Source organism: Herpailurus yagouaroundi, unplaced genomic scaffold (assembly GCF_014898765.1).
Source record: "Herpailurus yagouaroundi ecotype Mexico unplaced genomic scaffold, PumYag 184, whole genome shotgun sequence".
In the NCBI taxonomy this organism is placed as follows: domain Eukaryota; kingdom Metazoa; phylum Chordata; class Mammalia; order Carnivora; family Felidae; genus Herpailurus; species Herpailurus yagouaroundi.
In genome coordinates this window covers 21,165,747-21,192,747 of record NW_024412415.1, presented here as the reverse complement: position 1 = coordinate 21,192,747, position 27,001 = coordinate 21,165,747, and the positions used below count along the sequence as shown (strand labels likewise).

Genomic DNA, 27,001 nt, shown 5'->3' with positions numbered 1-27,001 from the left:
CCTTTAGTTCAGATTTTATCTCTTTGATTATTATCATAGCAGCTCTCCTGGCCTCCTGTTTTGTCCCTCTAAATCCATTTTCCACATCACCACTGGTGATAAATAACTCCTATCTATTGAGTACTTACCAAGCAGTTTGTTAACTGGTTTAAATGGATCATCTTACTTAATCCTCTCAATAACCCTTTGAGTTAGATGTTATCATCATTCATAGTTGAGGAACTGATGCTCAGAGAGGTTAAGTAACACGTGATTAAGTAACACATTCAAATTTACCCAGCTAGTAAGTGGCAAAACTAGAGCTGACCTCTAGGGCTAAAAGTCTTACCCACTGTGTTCCATTGCCATAGTGCTCCAAAACACAATTCATGTTACTCTTTTTGTAAAATTATTAATTTTTTTAATGTTTATTTATTTTTGAGACAGAGACAGAGTGTGAGTAGGGGAGGGGCAAAGAGATAGGGAGACACAGAATCTGAAACAGGCTCCAGGCTCTTAGCTGTCAGCACAGAGCCCGACGCGGGGCTCAAACCCACAAACCACAAGATGTTAGACTCAACTGACTGAGCCACGCAGGCGCTCCTGTAAAATTCTTAAGTGGTTCCCCATTGTCTCTGTATAAAAATCCAGCCTTCTTGTATTGACCCTTTTTAATTTGGTCCAGGCCTACCCCTTAATTCTCCAACCTTCATATTCCATGAAATGCTCTCCTGTGCTCCAGGTCTGTAGATGTTGTAATGGTTTCTTTTGCCTTTAAAACTTTCTTTGCACATTCTGTTCCTTCTGCTAGGCTTGCGCACTCTTTTTCCCACCTTTCATAGAATACTCATCCTCAAGGCATCAGCTCTGTTGAAAACTCCCGGATGGGGGCGCCTGGGTGGCTCATTTGGTTAAGCATCTGACTTCAGCTCAGGTCATGATCTCACAGTCTGTGAGTTCGAGCCCTGGGTCAGGCTCCGTGCTGACAGCTCAGAGCCTAGAGCCTGCTTCAGATTCTGTGTCTCCCTCTCTCTCTGCCCCTTCCCCACTCATGCTCTGTCTCTCTCTGTCTCAAAAATAAATTTAAAAAAAAACATTTAAAAAATAAAAAAGAAAAAAAAAAAAGAAAATTCCCAGGATGTCTTTCCTGATACTCCTCCTTCAGTCATTATTAGATGGGACTTCCTTATGTTCCTTCAACATCCTGTGCTCATCTGTATCATAGTATTTATCTCATTACATTTAGTTTCAAAAAAAGGAAGAAAAATTGTTTCTTCTAGATTATGGGATCCTTATAGAGAGCAATTGCTGTTTTTATTTCTACACTTAAATAAACTCAACAGATGTTTCTGAAATCTAATTTGATAAATGTTAACAAAGAGGTTTCAGTAAATTCAGGTAATTTAGTCTTCCTAGTTTGCTTTCCCCAGAGGTGTGGAGGAGTTACCTCTTGGGAAGATGAATAATTCTCTCTTTAACACTCTTATTCCAGGCAACTCAAGGGGTCTAAGTCATCTTTACCTTCAAGGTATCCCTAATGCATGGTCAAGAGTGATTTTGCGTCTCCTTTCCTATTCCCAGTCTCCATAGACATGCTAATAACAATATTGAGAATTAGTACAGCATTTGTCTCTGACTGCTGGGTTTCTTATCCCATTTCTCCTGTTTACTAACTGTGTGGTCCTTGGCAAGTTATTTAAACTCTGTGCATCAGTTTCCTGTAAAATGAGGATAACACTGGTTACAGAGTTATTTAAAGGATTTAAATACAGAGTTGTTTAAAGGATTAAATGTGTTAATATACATAAAGCACTTTAAACCTTGCCTGGTTCACTTTTATCTGTTTACTTTTAAAATCAGAACTAGAATATACATTCTAAAATATACATTCTAAAATATAAGTAATGTGATCAGCACTCACTTTTAGGTATATTTAATCAATAAGTAAAAGACTGACAGCATATTTTTTCTTGTTTTGATTGGGAGTGGGTATGAACTCAACAGAAATACAGAAATGAAGGTTTTCTCCCTTTACAGGAGAGACTGGACCAAAAGAAAAATTTAAAAAGCAGAAACCCTTCAGATTTTATAATTTTGCCAAAAAGGACACATACAAACTGTTTATTACATGATTTTTTATGAATATTTGCATTTTTTTCACCATTTTTCCTGAATTTTTTAACTTAAAAATTTGGTTCACTTTGTTAATAAGTTTATTATTAGCGGCATTATTGTATAGAGTCAGCTTTGTACACAAATGCCATTTACCCACCCTCCTAAGCTTTACATTTGTTAGCAACTTTAGAACTCATGCACCTCAGCAATAAAAAGATCATTAGTTTGGGGAGAAAAGTTGGTACAAGAACCACAAATATTTAAAATCTTAAATCACAGATTTTGAGGGTTTTCAGAATTTAATATTTATTACATGCTCAGGTTAAGATGCCAGGATCTGGGCATCACAAAGGGTATAATGGTACTTTCATTCCAGTCATATAAGGCTATTTCACCAAATGCATGAGAAAGTCTTATAATACTATTTTCACATCTTAATTCCTAATATTGTCATTCCATGATAGAGACTAGTATTACAGAAGTACATGTTGCAGGTGAAGGTAAAGCTGTTAGCTGAGATGTTCACATCCATAGTAAATGATAGAATAAACTGACATTACATCCCAGACTTCTTTGCTGTTATGAAAAACTGATATTGTCCACTGAATGTGTTGATAATGCTGGATATTAGATATTTTGATAGGTTGTTAAATACTGTAGAAATTGAAGTGAAGTGAGCTTATGGTATAGTTTAGTCTAAAGGAAAGCAAAATGGGGGCACCTCGGTGGCTCAGTCGGTTAAGTGTCTGACTCTTGGTTTCTCTTCAGATCATGATCTCATGGTTCATGGGTTCAAGCCCCTAATCAGGCTCCATGTTGATGTTCTGGAGCCTGCTTGGGATTCTCTCTCTCTTTTTTTCCCTGACCCTCCCCTGCTCTCTCTCTCAAAAATAAATAAACTTAAAAAAATAAAGGAAAGCAAAATGAAAACTAGTATTTGAGGGTCCCCATGTGCCAGGCATTGTGTTAAACACTGCCTTAGTTCAAGCTGCTGTAACAGAATACCATATACTGAGTGGCTTATAAACAATAGCAATTTATTTGGCACAATTCTGGAGGCTAGAAAGTCCAAGATCAATGTGCCAGCAGATTCTGTATCTGGTGAGGGCCTATTTCCTGGGCAGTCTTCTCATTGTGTTATAACATGTAAGGACCAAAGGAGCTCTTTGAGGTCTATTTCATAAGGACATTAATTCCATTCATCCTAGAGGGCAGAGGTTCTGCCCTCATGACCTAATCACCTTCCAAAGGCCCCACCACCAAGTACCATCAAAGTGGGGATTAGGATTTCAAAATGTAAATTTTGGGAAGGACAGACTTGGTTTGTGTCACTTAATCAGCATAGTATATGTACTTAAACCAATATACACATATATTAGAATGCATTCTTATTTGAACTACTCTTTTTTTTTTTTTTAATTTTTTTTTTCAACGTTTATTTATTTTTGGGACAGAGAGAGACAGAGCATGTACAGGGGAGGGGCAGAGAGAGAGGGAGACACAGAATCGGAAACAGGCTCCAGGCTCTGAGCCATCAGCCCAGAGCCTGACGCGGGGCTCGAACTCCCGGACCGCGAGATCGTGACCTGGCTGAAGTCGGACGCTTAACCGACTGCGCCACCCAGGCGCCCCTTATTTGAACTACCCTTGAAGCAAATCTGTTTTTGAAGGAAAAAATTATAAAATACGTAAAAAACATTTTTGAAGTATAGTTGGCAACAGTGTTAGATTAGTTTCAGGTGTACAGCATAGTAATTTGACAGCTGTATACATTATACTGTGTTCACCACAAGTATAGCTACCTTCTATCACCATACAATGCTATTACGATATTTTTTCTTGTATTCCCTATGCTGTAACTTCATCCCCCTTATTCATTCCATAACTAGAAGCCTGTATCTCCCACTCCCGTTCATCCACTTTTCCTTTCCCCCCATCCCCCTCCCCTCTGCCAACCACGAGTTCTCTGTATTTGTGGGTCTGTTTCTGCTTTTACTGTTTGTTTGTTTTCTTAAATTCCACATACAAATGAAATCACGTGGTATTTGCCTTTTTCTGTCAGGCTTATGTCACTTAGCATAAAGCCCTCTAGGTCCATTGAAATAATGTGGTTATTTGCCCTTTTCTGTCTGGCTTATTTCATTTAGCATAAAGCCCTCTAGGTCCATATGTGCTGTCCTAAATGGCAAGCTCTCATTCTTTTTTATTGCTGAGTAATATTCCACTATGTGCGCACATGTGTGTTTGTATCCCATCTTCTTTATCCGTTCCTCCAGCATTAGACACTTAAGTTGTTTCCATATCTTGGTAAATAATGCTGCAATAAACCTAGGGGTGCATATGTCTTTTAGAATTAGTGTTGTTTGTTTTCTTTGAGTAAACATTCAGTAGTGGAATTACTGGATCCTGTGGTATTTCTGTTTTTAAATATTTGAGAAACCTCCATAGTGTTTTCCACAGTGGCTGCACCAATTTGCACAGCCACTAGCAGGGCCCAAGAGTTCTTTTTTTCTCCACATCCTCACTGGCACTTATTATTTCTTGTCTCTTGGATATTAACCATTCTGACAAGTGTAAGGTGATATCTCATTGTGGTTTTGATTTGCAGTTTTCTGATTATTAGTGATGTAGAGCATCTTTTCATGGTCTGTTGGCCGTCTGTGTGTCTCCTCTGAAAAAACATTTTTGTATTCTGCCCATTTTTTAATTGGGTTATTTGGTTTAATAGTGTTGAGTTGTATAAGTGTTTTATATATTTTAGATATTGAACCCTTATGAAATAAATCATTATATATATCTTCTCCCATTCAGCAGGTTTTCTTTTCCTTTTGTTGATGGTTTCCTGCACCGTGCAAAAGCTTTTTTGTGTGTTAAGTCCCAATAGTTTATTCTTGCTTTTGTTTCCCTTGCTTTAGGAGACATATCTAGAAAAATGTTGCTGTGGCTGCAGAGAAATTGCTGCCTATTTTCTTTTAGGAGTTTTGTAGGTTTAGGTCTCACATTTAGGTCTTTAATCCATTTTAATTTAGTTTTTGTGTATAGTGTGAGAAAGTGGTCCCATTTCATTATTTTTCATGTAGCTGTGCAGCTTTCCCAGCCCTATTTATTGAAGAGTCTATCGTTTTGCCATTATGTATTTTTATGTCCTGTGTAGATTAATTGGCCCTATTAGCGTGGGTTTATTTCTAGGCTTTCTATTTTGTTCTTTTGATCTATGTGTCTATTTTGGTGCCAGTACCATATTGTTTTTATTACTACAGCTATTGTGGTTTAGCTTGAAATCTGGGATTATGATACCTCCAGCTTTGATCTTACTCAAGATTGCTCAGCTCTTTGGGGTCTTTTGTGATTCCATACAAACTTTGGAATTATTCTAGTTTTCTGAAAAATGAATTCTATTGGCATTTGATAGGGATTGCATTGAATCTGTTGATGGCTTTGGGCAGTGTGGACATTGTAACAATGTTAAGCCTTCATTCCATGCGCATGGAATATCTTTCCAATTGTTTGTTTCATCTTCAATTTTTTTCAACAGTGTTTTCATAGTTTGCAGAGTAAAGGTCTTTCACCTCCTTGATTAAATCTACTCCTGGTGTTTTACTCTTTTTCGTATAATTATAAATGGAATTGTTTTCTTCATTTCTCTTTCTGCTAAATTGTTACTAGTTTATAGGAACACAACTGATTTCTGAGTGTTAATTTTGTATCTTGCAACTTTACTGAATTCATCTATTACTTCGAATAGTTTTCTGGTGGAGTCTTTCAAGGTTTTCTATGTATAGTATCACATGTTTTCTGCAAATAGTGATGGTGTAACTTCTTCCTTACCAGTTTGGATGCCTTTTATGTCTTTTTCTTGTCTAGCTGCTATGGCTGGGACGTCCAGTACAATGGTGAATAAAAGCACTGAGCATGGACATCCCTGTCTTTTTCCTGATCTTAGAGGAAAAGCTCTCAGTTTTTCACCTTTGAGTATGATGTTAGCTTGGGTTTGTTATGTGTGGCCTTTATTATTTTGAGGTATGTTCCCTCTAAACCCACTTTGTTGAAGGTTTTTATCATGAACAAATGTTGAATTTTGTCAAATGTTGTTTCTGCATCTGTTGAGATGATCATGTGGTTTTTACCCTTCATTTTGTTAGTGTGGTGTATCATGTTGATTGCTTTGCAGATGTTGAACCATCTTTGCATCCCCAGAACAAATCCCAGTTGATGGTGGTAAGTGATCCTTTTAATGTATTTGAATGCAATTTACTAATATTTTGCATCTGTGTTCATTGGTGATATTGGTCTGCAGTTGTTTCTTGGTTTCTTTAGTAGTGTGTTTGGTGTTGGTGTCAGGATGATGCTGGACTTTTAGAATGTATTTGGAAACTATCCTTCTATTTTTTGGAATAGTGTGAGGAGAACAGGTGTTAACTCTTCTTTAAGTATGTGGTAGAATTCATCTGTGAATTCATTTGGTCCTGGTCTTTGTGTTTTGGGAGTTTTTTGATTACCAATTCAATTTCATTGTTAATAATTGGTATGTGTTCAGATTTTCTGTTTCTTTTGATTCAGTTTTGGAAGATTGGAAGTTTCTGGAAACATCTATTTCTTCTAGGTTGTCCAGCTTGTTGGCATATAATTTTTTGTAGTAGTCTCTTATAATTCCTTATATTTCTGTGGTATTGGTTGTTACTTCTCCCCTTTCATTTCTGATTTTGTTTATTTGGATGTTCTTTTGTTTGTTTGTTTTTGGGGTTTTTTTTGTTTTGTTTTTGATGAGTCTAGCTAAAGTTTTGTAAGCTTTATGTTTTCAGAGAACCAGCTCTAGGTTTCATTGATCTTTCCTTTTGGCCTCCATTTCATTTTTATTTCCATTCTGATCTTTATTACTTCATTCCTTGTACTAAGTTTGGGATTTGTTTCTTCTCTTTTCAGTCTCTTTGGTTATAAGGTTAGATTGTTTATTTGAGATTTTCCTTATTTCTTGAGGTAGGCCTGTATCCATATAAATTTCTTTTCTTAGAACTGCTCTTGCTGTGTCCCCAGGATTTTGGATCATTATGTTTTCATTTCCATTGGGCTCCATGTATTTTTTATTTCCTCTTTGATTTCTTCATTGACCCATTAGTTGTTTAGTAGCATGTTGTTTAGCTGCCACATGTTTGTGCTTTTTCCAGTTTTTTTTTCCTTGTAATTGATACCTAGTTTCATACTGTCGTTGAAAATGATACTTGATATGATTTCAGTCTTCTTAAATTTATTGAGACTTGTTTTGTGGCCTAATATGTGACCTATTCTCGTGAATGTTCCCTGTACCCTGAAAAGAATATGTGTTCTGTTATTTTGGATGGAATGTTTTGTATATATCTTTAAGTCCATCTGGTCTAATGTATTGTTCAAATACACTGTTTCCTTATTAATTTTCTGCCTTGATGATCTATCCATTGATACAAGTGGGGTGTTAAAGTCCCCTACTATTATTATATTACTGTCAGTTTATCCCTTTTAATATTTGTCTTATTTAGGTGCTCTAATATTGGCACATAGATATTTGCAGTTATCATTTATCATTATGCAATTTATCATTAGTCCTTTGTCATTATGTAATGCCCCTCTTTGTTCTTTGTTACAGTCTTTGTTTTAAAGTCTGTTTTTTGTTTATTTGTTTTGCTTTCATTTGCTTGGAATATTAATTTTCTATCCCTTCACTTTCAATCTGTATGTATCTTTAGGTCTGAAATGAGTCTTTTGTAGGCAGCATATATAGAAGGGTCTTGTTTTTTAAATCCACTCCATTATCCTGTGTCTTTTTGTTGGAGTATTTAGACCATTTACATACAGTTTTGTAAGTATATACTTACTACCATTTTGTTAATTGTTTTCTGGTTGTTTTTGTAGTTTTTTTTATTCCTTTTTCTCTTGCTCTTTCCTTGTGATGAGGACTTTCTTCAGTGTCATAGTTGGCTTTCTTTCTCTTTATTTTTTGTTTATCTATTATAGGTTTTTGGTTTGTGGTTACCATGAGGTCTGTAAATAACATCCTAAGAATATAGTAGTCTATAATAATTTCATGGTCAGTTAAATACAAACACATTTTTTAAATTTTTTAAATTTTTTTTAATTTTTTTTAACGTTTATTTATTTTTAAAAAAAATTTTTTTTCCAACGTTTATTTATTTTGGGGACAGAGAGAGACAGAGCATGAACGGGGGAGGGGCAGAGAGAGAGGGAGACACAGAATCGGAAACAGGCTCCAGACTCCGAGCCATCAGCCCAGAGCCTGACGCGGGGCTCGAACTCACGGACCGCGAGATCGTGACCTGGCTGAAGTCGGACGCTTAACCGACTGCGCCACCCAGGCGCCCCTATTTATTTTTGAGACAGAGAGAGACAGAGCATGAACGGGTGAGGGTCAGAGAGAGAGAGACACACACAGAATCCGAAACAGGCTCCAGGCTCCGAGCTGTCAGCACAGAGCCCGACGCGGGGCTCGAACTCATGGACCATGAGATCAGGACCTGAGCCAAAGTCAGACGCCCAACCAACCGAGCCCCCCAGACGCCTTGAATACAAACACATTTTATAAAAGAACTTCATTTTTTATTCCCCCCTCCCCATTTTATGTATATGTTTTTATATTTTACATCTTTTTATTCTGTGAGTCCTCTTAACTAATTAAGATACTATTGATTTTACTACTTTAACATCTTTTAGAAGGCTAGTTTAGTGGTGATCAACTCCTTTAACTTTTGTTTGTCTCTCCTTCAATTCTGAATGATAGTCTTGCTGGCTAGAGTATTCTTGGTTGTAGGTTTTTTTCCTTTCAGTACTTTGAATATATCATGCCACTCTCTTCTAGCATGCAAAATTTCTGCTGAAAAATCAGCTGATAGCTTGTGGTATTTCCTTTGTGTGTAACCATTTTCACTTCTATTGCTGCTCTTAAAATTCTCTATCTTTAACCTTTGACATTTTAATTATTATATGTCATTGTGTAGATCTCCTTGGGTTTATCTTGTTAAGCATTCTGTATGATTCCTGAACCTGGATGCCTGTTTCCTTCCCCAGTTTAGGGAAGTTTTCAACTCTTATTTCTTCAAATAAGCTTTCTGCTCTTTTTCTCTCTCTTCTCCTTTGGGGACCCCTATAATGCAAATGTTTGTTCACTTGATGTTGCCCAAGAGATCCTTTAACCTATCTTCATTTTTTGTTTGTTTGTTTTTTCTTTTTGCTATTCATCTTAGGTGCTTTCCATTAACCTGTCTTCTAGATTACTGATCCATTCTTCTGCATCCTCTACTGTTGATTCCCTCTAGTTTTTGTAGTCTTCGACTCTGATTTTTTTTTTTTTTTGTATTTTCTGTCTCTGTTGAAGCCCTCACTGAGTTCTTCCACTCTTCTCTCCAGTCCAGTGAGCATTTTTATGACCATTACTTTGAACTCTTTATGAGGCATATTGCTTATCTCCAGTTACAAATGGATTTCATATAAAAAAAAAATCTTTAATTTGTAAAATCTTTAGATGGGGAAAAAAGTTCCTTGTTTAACAGATTAGACTCTCCTGTAAGACTATGAAAGGACATATAACTTCAACTTCCAGCTCTAAAAAAAAGGTTAAAGGGTAAAAAGAGGTAAGAGTATTATTCTGCTTGAGATTAAGTGGCATAATGTAATAATATCTAGAGAGAGAAAATTCCTTAGCTTTCTTAAAATTAGAGAGGCTTCTTGTTCTATTTTCGTCATCATCCTCCCACAGTCTGTTCCCCTTGTGCATTCAGAGTTTACTGGGCAGGTAGGAGTTAAGAGATGAGATAAAGAAATTCAGGTATTAACAAATTAAAAGTATCACAGTAGCTGGTGTTAATAATATGCTTTGGCAGTTCCCATTTTCTTGGTTCTCTACCCCACAGTTCTCAGCTCCTGACTGAATAGTCATGGTTTACCTTGCAGAATTAGCAGCAGCAAATATGTAGAGCAGCTAGAGAAAAGTTGTGGTACCAAAAGTTCTCAGGGTAACGTAAGTGACTAGCTTAATAACCACCACTTTCCTGTAACCTGGATTCTAACCTTTCACTTTATTTTTAAAGAGAATCATGGAAGTTCTTGGTAGCTTGTATTCTAATTAGCCCTGATGACTATGAATCTGATCTAACATAATGATTACTCCTAGAGAAGAACCATCAGTATTACAGGTAGCAGCAAGAAGGACCTGGGTAATGCCAAGAGTCAGAACCATTGAAAGTGTTATGTAGTTAACTCTTTAGATGAGTAATAAATAAATGGAGCAACAGACACCAATGGGAACTTGAAGATTTGCTTTATGGAGGGAAATGTTAGAAAAAGTCAGTTTCTAAAAAGAATTTTAGGGGCGCCTGGGTGGCGCAGTCGGTTAAGCGTCCGACTTCAGCCAGGTCACGATCTCGCGGTCCGTGAGTTCGAGCCCCGCGTCGGGCTCTGGGCTGATGGCTCAGAGCCTGGAGCCTGTTTCCGATTCTGTGTCTCCCTCTCTCTCTGCCCCTCCCCCGTTCATGCTGTGTCTCTCTCTGTCCCAAAAATAAATAAACGTTGAAAAAAAAAAAAAATTAAAAAGAATTTTAGTTCATTTTACTCACAGATTAATTGAAAATAGTAAGTTTATTTAAATGACTGCCAATGTCAGAGCCTTTCCTTACAGTGAACATAAGCAATTATTACTAAATTTTTGGAAAGTGAACAAAGGTGGTAGATACCATTAAGAGTACATTTTTCCCATATTTAAATTACGGCATTTTAATTTTAAAATTATAATTATTTAGTATTAATGCTGTGAGTGCTATTTTATATTCTAGATTGGAGATTAGAGATTAATTTATTAGTAATTGTTTTTATTTTTAGGAATTACATTTTTCTATTTATATTTTTGTTATAATGAAATAACCATGACAGATATTAGGAGGTATAGGACTTTGATGTTTGGAACCTTTGTTTATTTATATAACCACTTTATTATTTGGCCTCTAAAATCATTGCTAATTCTTTTCCCCTACCAAACTCATCAAAATTTCTAGGTATTCAGATTTGAGAACAACACATTTCCCTGCTCAGCATGTCAGTATATACTGTTAAAGAAAAGTGAATACAGTTTGTTAATATGTAATCATCAGTTCATTTTATATAGGTTACTGGGGGCGCCTGGGTGGCGCAGTCGGTTAAGCGTCCGACTTCAGCCAGGTCACGATCTCGCGGTCTGTGAGTTCGAGCCCCGCGTCGGGCTCTGGGCTGATGGCTCGGAGCCTGGAGCCTGTTTCCGATTCTGTGTCTCCCTCTCTCTCTGCCCTTCCCCTGTTCATGCTCTGTCTCTCTCTGTCCCCAAAATAAATAAACGTTGAAAAAAAAATTAAATTAAATAAAATAAAACTTAAAAAAAAAAAAATATATAGGTTACTGAATAAGTTATAAATTAGTAATAGATTCAGTCATTCCTGAACCATCAGATTTTGAATCAATGACTGAGGGGTAGACTGGATCTCACTATTAGTTCTTTACGTACCATCTAATGAAATGGGATTACTACCACATCAAAGAATTTAAAAATAGGAGTTCCTTTAGTTTGAACCACAAGTTTTCATTTTTGTCTTTTGTGTTCTGCTGAGTAAGACAGTATGTATATAAGATTTTAGGGAGGCAAACTAGTACCTTAGAAGTATATAAATCTAGTTTTATCTAAACAATCAAAAGAAAAATAAATAAATTAGAGTTCATCAAATTAAAAACATATGTGTCAAAGGACACTATCAAGGTGAAAAGACAACCCACAGATTGGAAGAAAATATTTTTATAAATCTTATAACTGATAAGAGTCTAGTATCCAGAGTATATAAAAAATTCTTACAACTTAACAACAAAAAACATAAATAACCTAACTAAAAAATAGACAAATGACTGGACTAGTCATTTCTTCAAAGAAAAGATATATAGGGGTGCCTGGATGGCTCAGTCGGTTAAGCGTCCAACTTCTTCCTAGGTCATGATCTTGCAATTTGTGAGTTCAAGCCCCACGTCGGGCTCTGTGCTGACAGCTCAGAGCCTGGAGCGTGCTTCAGATTTCTGTGTCCCCCTCTCTCTCTGCTCCTCCCCTGCTCATGCTCTGTGTCTGTCTCTCAAAAATAAATAAATGTAAAAAAAAATTTTTTTTAAAGAAAAGATATATATATATATATAAATGATCAATAAATACATGAAAAGATGCTCAACTTCATTAGTAATTATGAAAATTAAAATTAAAACCACAATGAGATACTAGTTTATGCTCACTAGAATGACAGTACTTAAAAAAACAACAGGAAATAAGTGTTGGGGAGGATGTGAAGAAATTGGAACCCTCAGACTTACCTGGGAATATATAATATTGCAGCCACTATGGAAAACAGTTGGGCAGTTCTCAAAACATTAGACTTGGAGATACCATATAGCCCAGTGATTCAATTACTAGCTATATACCCCAGATAATTGAAAACATGTTCATATATTAAAAAAAAAAAAAACAAACTTGTACATAAATATTCAGCAGCATTATTCTTAGTAACCAAAAAGTAGAAACAGCCCAGAATGCACTGTCTGCCCTTGGAAGCTACTGATGATTTACAGAATTTTGAGAATTCTTACTAATAACCCCAAGTCTGGGGAGAAGCAAATTCAATGAGTACTCTTATCTTCTCATTCTTTTCAGTAAGGAAAAAATGAGTAAAACAAAAAGTTGTTTTTTTTTTTTTTTTTTTTTTTAAAGACTAATCTGTGGTACAAGTCTCCAGGAATACACTGAATCAGAGAACACAGGGAAACCATCCCATGTGAATGGGTTACTCAACCCCCCAACTAGGTAGATGTGCACTTAACAAAAAGTCAGAATTAAGAACCTGGATGTTCCAAGGAAACACAACAGGTTAATCTTACTAATATAGGCAAGCATTCTAAAAAGATATTAGTATGTTCAGTCATATAAAAATGATAACATATAAAAGTGAGTAAGGTAGCTTTATTTCAGGAATGTCATTCTTGAGTTGAACACTAAAATAATTTAAAGGGAAAAAAAAATCACATGATTATCTCAATAGATATAGCATATAACCAATAGAAGAAAGTCAGAAAGTCACCTATGTTAAATCAGAGCAAGTAAAAGATCTAGGCAGGATTGTAAGATAAAAATAAAAGCAGAGGCACCTGGGTGGCTCAGTCGGTTAAGCGTCCAATTTCAGCTCAGGTCATTATCTAACAGTTCATGAGTTTGAGCCCTGCACTGAGCTCCTACACCAACAGTGCAGAATCTGCTTAGGATTCTCTCTCTGCCTGTCCCCCACCTACATATGCGCATGTGTGCTTTCTCTCTTTCTCTCTCTCTCTCTCAAAATAATAAGCGTAAAAAAAAACAAAAAAAAAGCGTAACTGTGCAAACATACTACAGCAAACTAATGAACTAACAAAAAAAAAAGAAATAGCATGTAGAAGATGAAGACCTATAACCTAAAAGAAGGAAATACATGTACTTCAAGTGCTAGACCTTAATAAAAACAAAAAATGAAAAAAATGAGAGCTCAAAGACAGGATGATAATTCAACAGATTAAAGGTGAATTGCAGGGGCACCTTGGTGGCTCAGTTGGTTAAGCATTTGTTCAACGTAGGCTCAGGTTTTGATCTCATGGTTCATGAGTTCCAGCCCTACGTCAGGCTCTATGCAGGCAGCTCATAACCTGGAGCCTACTTCAGTTTCTGTTTCTCCTCTCTCTCTTTGCTCCTAGGGATCCCTCCCTCTCTCTCTGTCTCAAAAATAAAATAAACATTAAAAAAAAAAAAAAAAAAACTTACTGTGTGAGCGCCTGTGTGGCTCGATTGGTTAAGCATCTCACTTCAGCTCAGGCCATGACCTTGGGGTTCATGGGTTTGAACCCCACTTTGGGCTGTCAGCATGGAGCCTGCTTGGGATCCTCTGTCTCCCTCTTTCTCTGTCCCTCCCTTACTTGTGCATGCTCGCCCCACCCCCCCAAAAGTAAATAAACATTAAAAAAAATTGTTTTTAACTTCTCTTATGGTAAAGAAACATTTAATGTACTCTTTAGTTTCACTTCTTTTTTCCTTTGTTAACTTCTAGTTAACTTAAAATTTAATGCTTTTATTTAAAAAATAGTATCCTATCTTTCTAAAGGTATTACTATTGCTCTATATACACAGAGGGAAAAGTAGGTAGGTAGATAATAAGCTAGATGTCTGGAATAATGTTAACTTAGTAGTAATGACAGTTTCTGGCTGGTGGGACTTGAGATGTGTATGTATCAGTCAGTGTCTAGCCAGGCCATATCAGTTGTTTTTAACAGAAAGAATTTAGTAAAAAGGTATTGTTAATAGACATTAAACTGAAGTGGCAAAAATAGGCTACTAAAGTTTTCAGAGATACCAACTATGGGAAACAGCTACCATTCCTAAGGCTGTGGGACAAAGGAAAGAAGTTGAAATTATTAGGATATATAAATTCACAGGAGAGGTCCTGTGGAGGTTAAACTCAGATATCTGAGAATGGGGGTACTGCTTAGGCTAGTTAATGCCTCTGGACTTGGAATGTGGACCCTGTGGGCCTAAGACTCAAATACCTGGTGCTGATGTCTCTGAGGAGGGCACAACAGGGCTGTTTGGGATAATAAGTGAGGTAAAAAAAAAATGTTATTTTGTTCCAGGTGGCTAGCCAGAATAGGGAATACTCTACCCACTTTTAAGAAATCTTCCTCTATGTCTCTCAGTGTAGGACTTTTGAAAGTTTTTATTCATACTGATCTTGTACATTTTTAGAATTTATTGCTACCCATTTTGGTTTAGTTTTGTTCCTATAAATGAAGCATTTCTTCTGCTGTATCTTTTGACTGGTTTTAGTTTGTACATAAAAAAGCTTTTTAATATTAAATATTAATTTAACATCCAGAATCCTTACTGAATTTTGTTGTTTGTCAGTTTTCCACCTTCACAGTATTTAAACTTCTCTAAATAGCTCTTACAGAAATCTGTTTTGCATTTTGTTTAGGTGGTTGAACTATGTCCAACATACTGATTTCTCTTTATTGCTAAGTACCATTACTTTTCCTGAACTATTATTGTAAAATAGTGGTCTCCCTGCTTTTTCTTTTTTTTTTTTTTTTAATTTTTTTAACGTTTATTTATTTTTGGGACAGAGACAGACAGAGCATGAACAGGGGAGGGGCAGAGAGAGAGGGAGACACAGAATCGGAAACAGGCTCCAGGCTCTGAGCCATCAGCGCAGAGCCTGACGCGGGGCTCGAACTCACGGACCGTGAGATCGTGACCTGGCTGAAGTCGGACGCTTAACCGACTGCGCCACCCAGGCTCTTTTTTTTTTTAAATTTTTTTTAACGTTTATTTATTCTCCCTGCTTTTTCCCCTGTCCCATCTCTAATTCATTCTGAACACAATTGCTAATATAATATTTTTAAAACTTAAATCATATCACTTTCCTACTCAAAACCTTTAAATGATCATCCACTGTTCTTCAGATAAAATTCAGGTTCCTTAGCATAAGCTACAAGGCTCTGTGTCTTAGTCTGCATGGTCTACAAGAACAAAAATCATAGACTGGGTGGCTTAAACAACAGAAATTAATTTTCTCACAGTTTGGCGGCTGGGAAGTCCAAGATCAAGGTGCTAGCCAGTTCACTTCCTGATGAGTGCTCTCTTTCTCATTTGCAGATGCCCACCGTCTTGCCCATATCCTTACATGGTCTTTCCTGTATTTGTACTTCATAGGGGGTCTGCAAGCATCCTCTTCTTTCTCTTAAGGCCAGTAATCCCATCATAAGGGCCTGATCCTCATGACTGGATGTAACCTTCATTACCTTCCAACGGCCCTATGTCTAAACATCATCATATTGTGCATTAGGGCTTCAAAATAAGAATTTTAGTGGGACACAGTCTACTCTGCTCTAAAATGATCTGGACCCTGCCTGTCTCTAACCTTTTCTAGTGGCACTCTCCAGAGTCCCTTAACACGCTGGCCTCTTTTAAATTTCCCAAACACATCAAGCTTCTTTCTACTTAAGAATCTTGACACATGCTGTTCTCTGCCTAGAGGCTCTTCCTTAGGCTGTTTACTCAGAGATTTGTTTTCCTCCTTTAGGTCCCCGTTTAAATACCCCTTTCTCAGAATCCACATATGTGAGCAGGTCTCCTCTAATTGTCACCTCACTGAACTTATTTATTAACCTATTACAAATGTGTATCTATATATGTATGTACATAACTTTATTCTTCTGTCTACTTTTTAAATGACCCAGAATCCTCCATAGTAAAAAATGTTTTTCTAATGGAAAAAAAATCTGTTGATAAACTTTAACTTCTTGAATTCAGTCAAGCTTTTGCTTTTGCTTGATCATACACTGTTGAGAAAATAATACTCATGTGCATTGTACTTCAGCAATACCTTTAAGAATTAAAAGGCCACATTCCTTTAATGCCTTAATTCCAGTTCTAGGAATGATTTGTACATGTATTTTAAGACATTTATACATGGATTTTCATTGCAGACAGCAAAGGTTTGGAGAAACCTAAATATCCATCAATGGGGAGGGGGTAGTTCAATGAATTAGATTATAATCATACTATGAAATACTACTGAGTTATTAGGGGATGGAGCTGTTCAGTATGTAATGATATGCAATGATTTCCAAGTAGAAAGAAAATATACAGTGGCATTGTGTATAGAACGTCTGCCATCGTGTGTGTACACCCCACAAAAGGTTCTATATTGGAATTTTATCTAGATTGTCTTTTGAAAGATACAGCAGAAACTAGTGGCTGCTTTCAGGGATAGGAAACCAGATGACTAAAGATTCAAGGGTGGCATGGAGACTTTCTTTCTCAATGAAAGAGTAGTAAAAAAATACCATGGGAGTAGAGATGAATGACTGTTTCTGACTGAAATTATGGGGAAGACTTTTTGAAAAGCAAAGATATTTTTTAAAAACTTAGTATCGCTTTTATCTAACAAAAACAGAACTCATATTAACAGGTAATTATGATAGATATTGCTGTGAGGGATATAAAATGATTTCAGTTACAAGTGGAAATGTTATCTGGATTTTATTTGCTTTTAGGTGGTGATAGTGGACTGGATGGGTTAGGAGGACCAGGTGTACAACTAGGAAGCCCAGATAAGAAAAAACGCAAGACAAATACACAGGTAAATTGACATTTTCTTTGATAACCATTTTTGTTCACTGATACGATCAGGCTAATGAGGTAAATTTAAATTTGGTCATGGATTTTTTTCCCCTCCTCATTTGTAACCTAATATTGAATTCTGCAGTGATTTTTTTTTTTAATTCTGTAACTAGTGGCTATGGTTGGCCTATAGGCCTAGAGTGGATATTGCAAGAGGGAAGTGTAGGCAGACAAATTAAAATGTTTATTCTTAAAACTAACTTAAACAGCACAGATGCCTGTAGTTTTAGTAAAATATTTAAAATATATGAACATAGGTTTAGCATTAAGCAATATTTAGCTGTTATAATAATTTAGTAGTATGTACGTATCATTGAGCAGTCATGGGGGAGGCATCTTTTGTGTACAACATGTGGTTGAATAAATAGCAAAACAGGCTTTTGTGGCTTTATCTTCTGTAAATTTGAAGCACTCTTTTTATTCTAAAGACTGCAAGTAAGTATTTTGTGTGTAAGGATTATTTTTTTCCATTTTGGCCACCACCTCTTAAAATTACAGTGTGACTAAAACTGGAAGTTTATTTTTCCATTCTGAGGCCGAGAGCATAGTGCTTGGGGAATACTTTAATAGCTACTCCCTGAAGTTAAGCCAGTAAAATAACTTAGAGCCTGTTTATTGTTACTTAATTTTATGGTTTTTTGGGGGGTGTAACAGGTACTTTTAGTTAGAATTTTAAGTGAAAAATTCTAGAACTAAAGTTAAGCATATTAAATGCAAATTATGTAATTAAGCTTCTTTTGAAGGTTAATAAATACCTTTGAAATTTGAAGTAACAATGAATTTGAGCTCAGAAAAGTATGCCTTATTTTCTTTCCTAAATGGAAGAAATCTATACATTTTAATCATTAAATATAATTAAATATAAAACTTATTTGGAATTGAAAAGTCAGATGAATTAAATTTTATAAGACATAGCAGAAAATTTTGATTAAAACTAGGTTCTTACATGTTAAGATAACAATTTTAATGACTTCTTTACTCAAAACATGTATTTTACTCTACATTCTCATTTCAGGGGCCTTCTTTTCCTCCATTGTCTGAGTATGCTCCACCACCGAATCCAAACTCTGACCATCTAGTGGCTGCTAATCCATTTGATGACAACTATAATACTATTTCCTATAAACCACTACCTTCATCAAATCCATATCTTGGCCCTGGTTATCCTGGCTTTGGAGGCTATAGCACATTCAGAATGCCACCTCACGTTCCTCCAAGAATGTCTTCCCCATACTGTGGTCCTTACTCACTCAGGAATCAGCCACACCCATTTCCTCAGAATCCTTTGGGCATGGGTTTTAATCGACCTCATGCTTTTAACTTTGGGCCACATGATAATTCAAGCTTTGGAAATCCATCTTATAATAATGCACTAAGTCAGAATGTTAACATGCCTAATCAACATTTTAGACAAAATCCTGCTGAAAACTTCAATCAGATTCCTCCACAGAATACTAACCAAGTATCTAACCCTGACTTGGCATCTAACTTTGTCCCTGGAAATAATTCAAATTTTACTTCTCCATTAGAATCTAATCATTCTTTTATTCCTCCTCCAAACACTTTTGGTCAAGCAAAAGCACCACCCCAAAAACAAGACTTTAGTCAAGGAGCAACCAAAAACACTAATCAAAATTCCTCTGCTCATCCACCTCACTTAAATATGGATGACACAGTGAATCAGAGTAATATTGAATTAAAAAATGTTAATCGAAACAGTGCAGTAAATCAAGAGAATAGCCGTTCCAGTACCACAGAAGCTACAAATAACAGCCATGCAAATGGGACGCAGAATAAGCCGCGACAACCTAGAGGTGCCCCAGATGCATGCACCACTGAAAAAAGCAATAAATCCTCTCTCCACCCAAGCCGTCATGGCCATTCTTCTTCTGACCCAGTGTATCCTTGTGGAATTTGTACAAATGAAGTGAATGATGATCAGGATGCCATCTTATGTGAAGCCTCTTGTCAGAAATGGTTTCATCGGATCTGCACTGGAATGACTGAAACAGCTTATGGCCTCCTAACTGCAGAAGCATCAGCAGTATGGGGCTGTGATACCTGTATGGCTGACAAAGATGTCCAGTTAATGCGTACTCGAGAAACTTTTGGTCCGCCTGCAGTGGGCAGTGATGCTTAATCACAGGCATTAGTTAAAGTGATTTTTTTTCCTGTGTATTTCAGAGGCTCAGTGACACAGGATTTTAATGTTTTACATTATTTTTTTAAATGCACATACAAAAAGATTATTTACCTTTCAGTTTTTGTTAATATTCTACTTCATTACCAGTGCAAATTTTGTATTGTCTTTGTTTGCTATCTTAAATGAGAATAATGTATATGGGGGTGCTTTAGAAAGTACTATACAAATAAATGTTAGTTGTCGTTGTTGTTGTTAATCATAAACATAAAAGCCTCTTGAAGCTTCAAAATAATATATAGCAAATGTAGGCAAGTTTTGACTTTTAAAAGTTAGAATCATTGAAAAATGTACATTGCAGAGCTGAACTTTGGCAATATTACATTAAACAGTTCAAAAAATTTTTCAAGGATCTATTTGACATATGTTTTCAAAAAAGCATATGTAGCTGTAACATGGAAGAAAGCATACATTTTAATGGATGTTTTAAAAAATAATAGAGTATGACACCAGATTTCTCCCCACTAGGGTCCTTGAAATTAATGACTTTCCTATTTTCAAGTCAGTCTTTCCAAGATATCTGTTTGTACAGATAGGAGACAGATGTTAGCATATAGTAGATGCTCAGTAAGTATTTGTTGATTGACTTGTGGATTGTACCACATGAAATTGCTAATACTAGATCAGTTGAAAATTGACTGCAATTAGTAGAGTTGAAGTGAAGTATGTTTCTAGTTGTGCTATTTAGAATTGTAACAGTGTTATGCCCTTCACTCTTCAATTTCCTTTGATTATTGAGTTTTTTCTTATTGTTTTCCAGACAAATAAATAATATAGTATCCTCAGAAGAATTATGGATACTTCTTTTAATATGATTTCAAGCCAGGACAATACTGCAAATGAGATAGGTGTAAATATCAAGTTGGGCCTACAAGGCTCCGCTGGGGAAAGAACACCACTCAGTGGTGGTTTGAAAAATCTTGTTCTGGGGAATCTAGATTCAAAAATGAGCCTCAGGGGAGATCAGAATCCATCTTAAAGACCAATTAAGAGCCAGGGTGAGAGCTAACTCACAAACAACAATTCAAGGCCTTGAAGCAGACAGGAGCTTCTGCTGTGACTGGGAAAGGTGAAAGATGAATCCAAGAACATCCTCCTGGGAGATGATCAAGAATGAAGACAGTTGGAGGTGTGCTCATTAAGATTCAAAAAAGCAGAAACATATTTTTAGAGTGGATCATGAACTGTGACCAAAAAAAAAAAAAAAAAAAGATACTATATATGACAATTGATAGCAATTTATACAATATTTGGATATTTTTGAAGCTCCCAAACTTGCACCATCATCATTGTGACCAAAAATGTTCTGAAGGCCATATGGTGATCTGCAAAAGAATAATTACTATTGCTTAAACCCTGGTGAAACGACAGCAGCAGCATATTGCTGAGGAAGTAAAATTATGCATGAAAATTTTGATCAAGAAAGGTCCTTTGGTTAATAAACATGAGCCCACACTTTTACATGACAGCACTTGACCTCACACGTCACAAGCCACGAAAGCAAAGTTAATTCAATTGGGATATTCAATGTCGTCATGTCCATTGTAGTCACCAGACCTTTATCCAATGAACTACCTTCGTTTTCATCATTTGAAGCTTTTTTTTTAAGAAACAACATGTTCTCCAATTAAGAAGTAGTAATTGGAGGATCTGAACAATTTATATATCTGAAAAAATGACAAATTTTTTAAAATGAAATATTTAATATCTTACTAGAAAGTTATTAATACTCATACATATTTTGATTGAATAAAACTTATTTTTTTAAATACAGTGTTTTAATTTTGACCTACAAAAACAGCAATTTCATATGGTACAAAGTAGTAGAAGGTTTTCTCCATTTACCTGTGACTAGTTAGAGGTGAGTACAAAATATTTTCAATATAGTTGTAAAATATATATCTTTACAGTTTTAGAAAATGAAATGATATAAATTCTAATACTCGGTACTCCTCTGTGTGACATCTTTACCAGTTGACGCAGGTTAAATGCAGTATTTTTGGCTGACTCTGACATTTGATGTGTTCAGTAGCATACTTGAAAATCCCATTTTGCTTACATTATAGTTTTTATTAGAGATACACAATTTTTTAAATGTTTAAGGATCTAGTCATGTTCTTGAAATCCTAGTAAGTGCTGATTTTTAAGAAATGATGCACTGCATGCTAAATGCTTATTCCTAGCATCGGGTCATGATTTTTTATGATAATACAGTTAGATATTGAGTAGAACCTTACAGTGTCCTCAGGAGTTAACATTTTTCATGGTAGTACTTGAGTTGTACTTATTGTTAAAATTGATTTTGTGGTTTCTTAAGCCATCTGTTGCTTACACTTTCAGTAGTTGGGTGAAAGTGAAGTAACCTCTCCCAAGCTAGTATAAAGATACTTGATTCATATTGAGATTCTTTTCCATTTCCAAGTAGTTGTTTTTAAAAACTTACAGTTGAATTTTTATTCAAGTATTTAGGTCTTCAGAGCACCTTATTTAAATAAGAATCTGTAAATATTCAAAAGAAAACTCATGGTTGACTGACAGTGAGTCACTGAAAAACTATAAAATCATAGTTCATGAATGTTGTCATGTCTTTGAAGTACTTTTCTTTACTAGTTCCACATTTGTCTCCATATGACACTAAGTCAAAAATTATCTAGACAGTTTTTGATAGGAAAAATGATGAACTATAAAATGGCCAGGTACCAATTTGTCCAATTTGACCCAAATAAGGCTATTAAACATATTGTTACGGCTTTGTTAGGACAAGTGATGAGCTTCCCTAAACATTTTTAAATATTCATTGATAGAAAGAAATGTACATAGGTCGAATAGCCTTCCAGTAGCATTGCACATTTTTTTATGTAATCCTTTTCTTTCACTGAAAGGCCTCATCTTGCATGCACACATATACACAGATACACACCCACATACACACCCACACAATTGAACAGGAAATCATAGTTTCTCTTACATTCTCAAGTTTTGTCTAGTTTAACCTGACTGACCCTCAGCAACTAGGCTCTCTCACGACAGCTAGTCATGATAGTTTTAATGCATCAGTTCCTTTCTCAGAACTCACTTTTTATTCATTTCACTGCTTCTAGATGCTACTGGACTCACTAATGCTGAAACGGCTTAGCTTGTAAAAGAAAATTTATTCTTCAGATAGAGTGCTTAGAATTAGATTTGTGATCAGTGTTTTTTTCCTTTGGTGTGAAATACTTTTAGAGTACTGCTATTATGATTCTTGTTAATCCAAATTAGATTATGTACATAAAGCAAGATTTTCTTGTAATAGTGCTTATTCTTCTTAGAGTAACAATATAAAAAAATCCAATCTTTTTTTTTTTTTTTTTTTTTTTTTTTTTAGACTCCCATCTCTGCCTACTGGTAGGGAAAAAACCTCAATAGTGTGGGTCACCATGAATTCTGCTAACTTTAATCATCCAAATAAGTATCAGGAGTCTTCATCTAGTATTCTTTCAAACTTGTTTGTCTTGAACATATTAAGAGTGCTAGTACTTATTGTCCATACTATAGTAATTGTATTTAATAGTAAAAAAAAAAAAATATGTAAGTAATGGTTTTTTCTAAGGGAGCTCTAAAGAATTTTTGAGTTTCTTTTTTATAGTGTATAGAGGTTTCATATGCATGAACATTTGTGCTATTTTAGATTTTTTTTTAATTAAAAAGTTCAGTTAAGAGCATCCAGGCTCCCAAAGTTCATTTGTAAATAGTGGTTTGAAACATTATATAAGATGATTAGATTGTTAGGAAAGCTCATAAAGGCTTATTTAAACCATAATGTAGTTAAGCGATAGTATCATGCTGAACACTCAGTTTTCTTTAGGGAACCAATCAGTGTAGGAGGTAGAAAGAAACAGAGGTCTTCCTTTTTCCTGATGTGATTCAGGTAAGTTTAGTTTCTTGGTGTTAGTGTTTCCTAGTTGCCCTCTTACATCCTAAACCCTCCGGTGGAATGCTATATAAGCCAGCTTGCCTCTTCCCTTACTGGATGCCCTGTGCTCCAAAATTCCATATTTTTCCTCCAATCAAAATTCCCATTTCTTTCTGTGGTTATGGCTGGCTAGATTTTAAGGAAAAAGTGTTTTCCACCGAGATGCAAATGAAGATAGTGAAGGAAGTGGGATTAAACATTTTTTTAAGACTGCTTATTCAGAATGAAGTTTTATCTAATAGCTAAGATTTCAGACAATATGACCACATTTCAAGTACTGTAGGAAGCAGTATTTTTATCAAATTGATGGATCCTGTCTTGAGAGTACTTCCCAATTTCCTTTAGGTTTTTGGATATTTTCATAGTTTCCTCAACTTTTGAACTCAGAGGTTTCTTCTCATTTCCACATTTTAGTAACTTCCCCCTTTTCTGTATTCTCTTTATCCAGTAGAGCAGTATAGAAGTCACATCTGCATTTTTCCAACTTTTGGTACAGTAGTGGAAGTCTAGAGGTACTCCTGGAGTAAGGAGGCTAAGGCTGGCATTAACAGCTCCTAAGACATATGGTCTAGGGGAAATGAAAAATGGCTGTCAATAAGCCAGACATGAATACGTCAGAGGCTGCCTGTATTTCATTGAAAATTTTTAATGAAAACCCGAGATAAGCTTCATCTTTGTCAGTTTGTCAAAATACATTACTTGCAATTATATTAAAACTTATTCTAAATACCTGTACTTTTCTTGTTCTGTAGATGATATAGATGATGTTGCTTGTTAGTTAAAATATCTTTTATAAAAGAAAGTCCTGCTTCTTACCATGATGTATGTGACTTAAATGACTGTTTCATATTAAAACTATTTCTTCCTTATGTACTGTTTACATATACCTCTTTTTGGGATATTAGTTCAGTACTTTTATACAAATCTGAGTGTGTTCCACATTGGTGACATGTATTTTTGCAGTAATTTTTTGTTTTGTTCTTAGAGCATGTCTAAAGTAACACATGCACTAGTGCTGTGGTCTGTGGCAAAATTACTGTAATTCAAATTGGAAAATAAAATGTTTCCAGACTTTGTCCAACATTTATTCCTATGGCAAAGGAAATTACTATGTAATACTAATTATTTCTTACGCTGGTATGTTTAAGCTACTCTATGAAGTATGTGAAACATCAATATTTGTGGATTAGTAGATGGCCTGATGTTTTGAAATGGGAGAGAGCGGTAAAATTTGGTGTTAGCAATTCATAACACTCATAATACAATAAATACTTCTGAAAATTTTGGTTTTCCTCTTACAGTTATAACTTATTAAGGAATTATTATCTTAATTGGTGGTACATATTAGGACTTTTTTTTTTTAGCCCATATCATTAAAATTACATTCTAGACTTTGAACCTAGTCTGATATCTTCCAACAAAAGATATCATTCACTTCTTCATAACCAAAATAAGTAGAAATGCTAATCTTCATTTTTTAAGAAACTATTATAATACCATAAAACTCCTCTAATTTACTTAGAATTTGTAACCATTGGTACAAAGACTTGAATGGTGTTTACTTTGTACTATCTGATGAAAAGATTTGTTAATAAAAGTCATAAGGTTTTAAGGAAAAATGTTTAATCTTAGAAAAATGTGAAGCTTTATAAAGCATTTAAGAATACTACATAGCTTTATAAAGCATTTGTTTGAGAATACAAAAGCATTCTTTTGCCATTAAAACAAGTACACAGAAGAATTGTAATTGATAATGCTTGGCCAGTGCAAATTTGTATTTTTGAAATTATATACTTGAAAGAAAAAGAAAAATAAAGAATGCTCATGAGTGCTTAAACTGCATATCTTTTTAAATAATCAAATTTTTAGACTTTTATCAGTTCAAACTATCCTGAGTAAGGCTTTGCTGTATTAGTGATATATACTATAAGATAAATGTTTACCTGTGTTATGTTAATGGTATCTCTATACAGCATCATTTTTGGCTTGGTTGTTGTGTGGTGTATTTTGTACACTTGGTTGTCAATTATTGATAGGATTGACATAGCAATAAATCTGATTCAGTTCTTAATATTTTAAAAAATACCATATACCATACTGTGGCATAATTCCATTATATTTTATTTGAATCCCTAATGTTTTCATGGGTCTATTTTGAGGGTTAAAAATTGAGAATTACATGTTAGAAATTTATTTTTTCCTGGTACCTTCACATACAATCTCTTAGAAATGGGTCTGCTTCTATTTAAATCATAGAGGTTTTAAGAAGTATTAGTATTAATTAATTCAGGAATTGCTTTTTGGAAAAATTTCAAGTATGAAATGACTAGGTTACCCCCAAATTGTTTATTTTCTTTATATGGTTTTGTACAGGTTACAGTTTTCAGAGAAGCAAAATTGGCTTGGTAACTGATTGAATATAGTAGATAATGGATAGTTTGTCTAAGGGCTTCCAAGTATTAAAACAAATTCTCAATTCTGAATTATTTTTAATAATTACTATTAATAGTGGTAAGCCAATTTATCTTTTTCTTTTGATTCTTTTAATTTCTTCCTTAAGCACCGTGCTAGAATTTAAGAGGAGTTTATCTTCCACATTTTAGTTTTTTTATTCTGCGGATAATTAGTAAGACAAGTAGAAGTTCCACTTTCAAAACAGTCCATGTTATTGTTGGCCATTCTTTTCAGGGTTCATACTAAATGTCATTTGTGCATTGTATAAGGAATGTTATTTATCAGTATTTAGACCTACTATTGGTAAAAATTATGTATGGCAGGCTTTCTTGAACAATATGTATTGTAACTTTGTTCCTATAGTGTTATGCTTCAGATTCTTTTAAATAAAGCTAGTTTTCAAAGAGAAAAACGACTGTTTTTTTAAGTGCTTGACTTTCAACAGGACAATCTTAGGTTATAGGTATGAAAGTCTTGGCTTTGGGTAGGAAATGTTCCAGGAAACACTTACCAGGACAACAGCCTATAATTTACCAGGAATTTAATTTTATACTGAGGACCAAACCAATATTTTTGGATAGGTCTTGTTACATGCATTTTTTCCCCTGTAAAGTTGATACATAACACTGAGCCCTGAGTTTCCTTAAAAAGTCTGAGGATAATCTGTCTCTATTTTGATTTTAACAAATTAGGACTTAAGTTCTGTTAATAAAAAATTAATTGGAGAGGAGCTCTACAACCTCACAGTTTAACAATCCCTGAAACAGAAACACCCCTGTGGCAGTATTAAGAAGAAACTTGTCTGAATATAAGATTAAGTTTACAAAAGACCTCCAAAGTTTGCTGGAAACATCCATTACGTGTCTAGACTTACATGGAAAGATGCAAGTGGATCTGTCAGTTGATGCAACTTGATATTCGAGGTAATAGGAATGACAATAAGATAAAATTATATCAAGATAAGATTTGAATGCATGAAAGTTCTATTTAAATTTATGGAATGATGGGGCACCTGGCCAGCTCAGTTGGAAGAGTGTAGGGCTCTTGATCTTAG

General features: G+C 35.1%; 1 protein-coding gene across 1 annotated transcript in view; it reads left to right on the top strand.

Annotated features, from left to right (window-relative positions):
• Positions 1–26,359, top strand: part of PYGO1 (pygopus family PHD finger 1) — a 31,963-nt gene extending 5,604 nt beyond the window's left edge. Inside the window, exons 2-3 of the mRNA XM_040492759.1 lie at positions 17,212–17,297; positions 18,354–26,359. Coding sequence (XP_040348693.1) covers positions 17,212–17,297; positions 18,354–19,478 — 1,211 coding nt within the window. The 3' untranslated portion in view covers positions 19,479–26,359. The remainder of the gene's footprint in view (positions 1–17,211; positions 17,298–18,353) is intronic.
• The last annotated feature ends 642 nt before the right edge of the window (positions 26,360–27,001 follow it).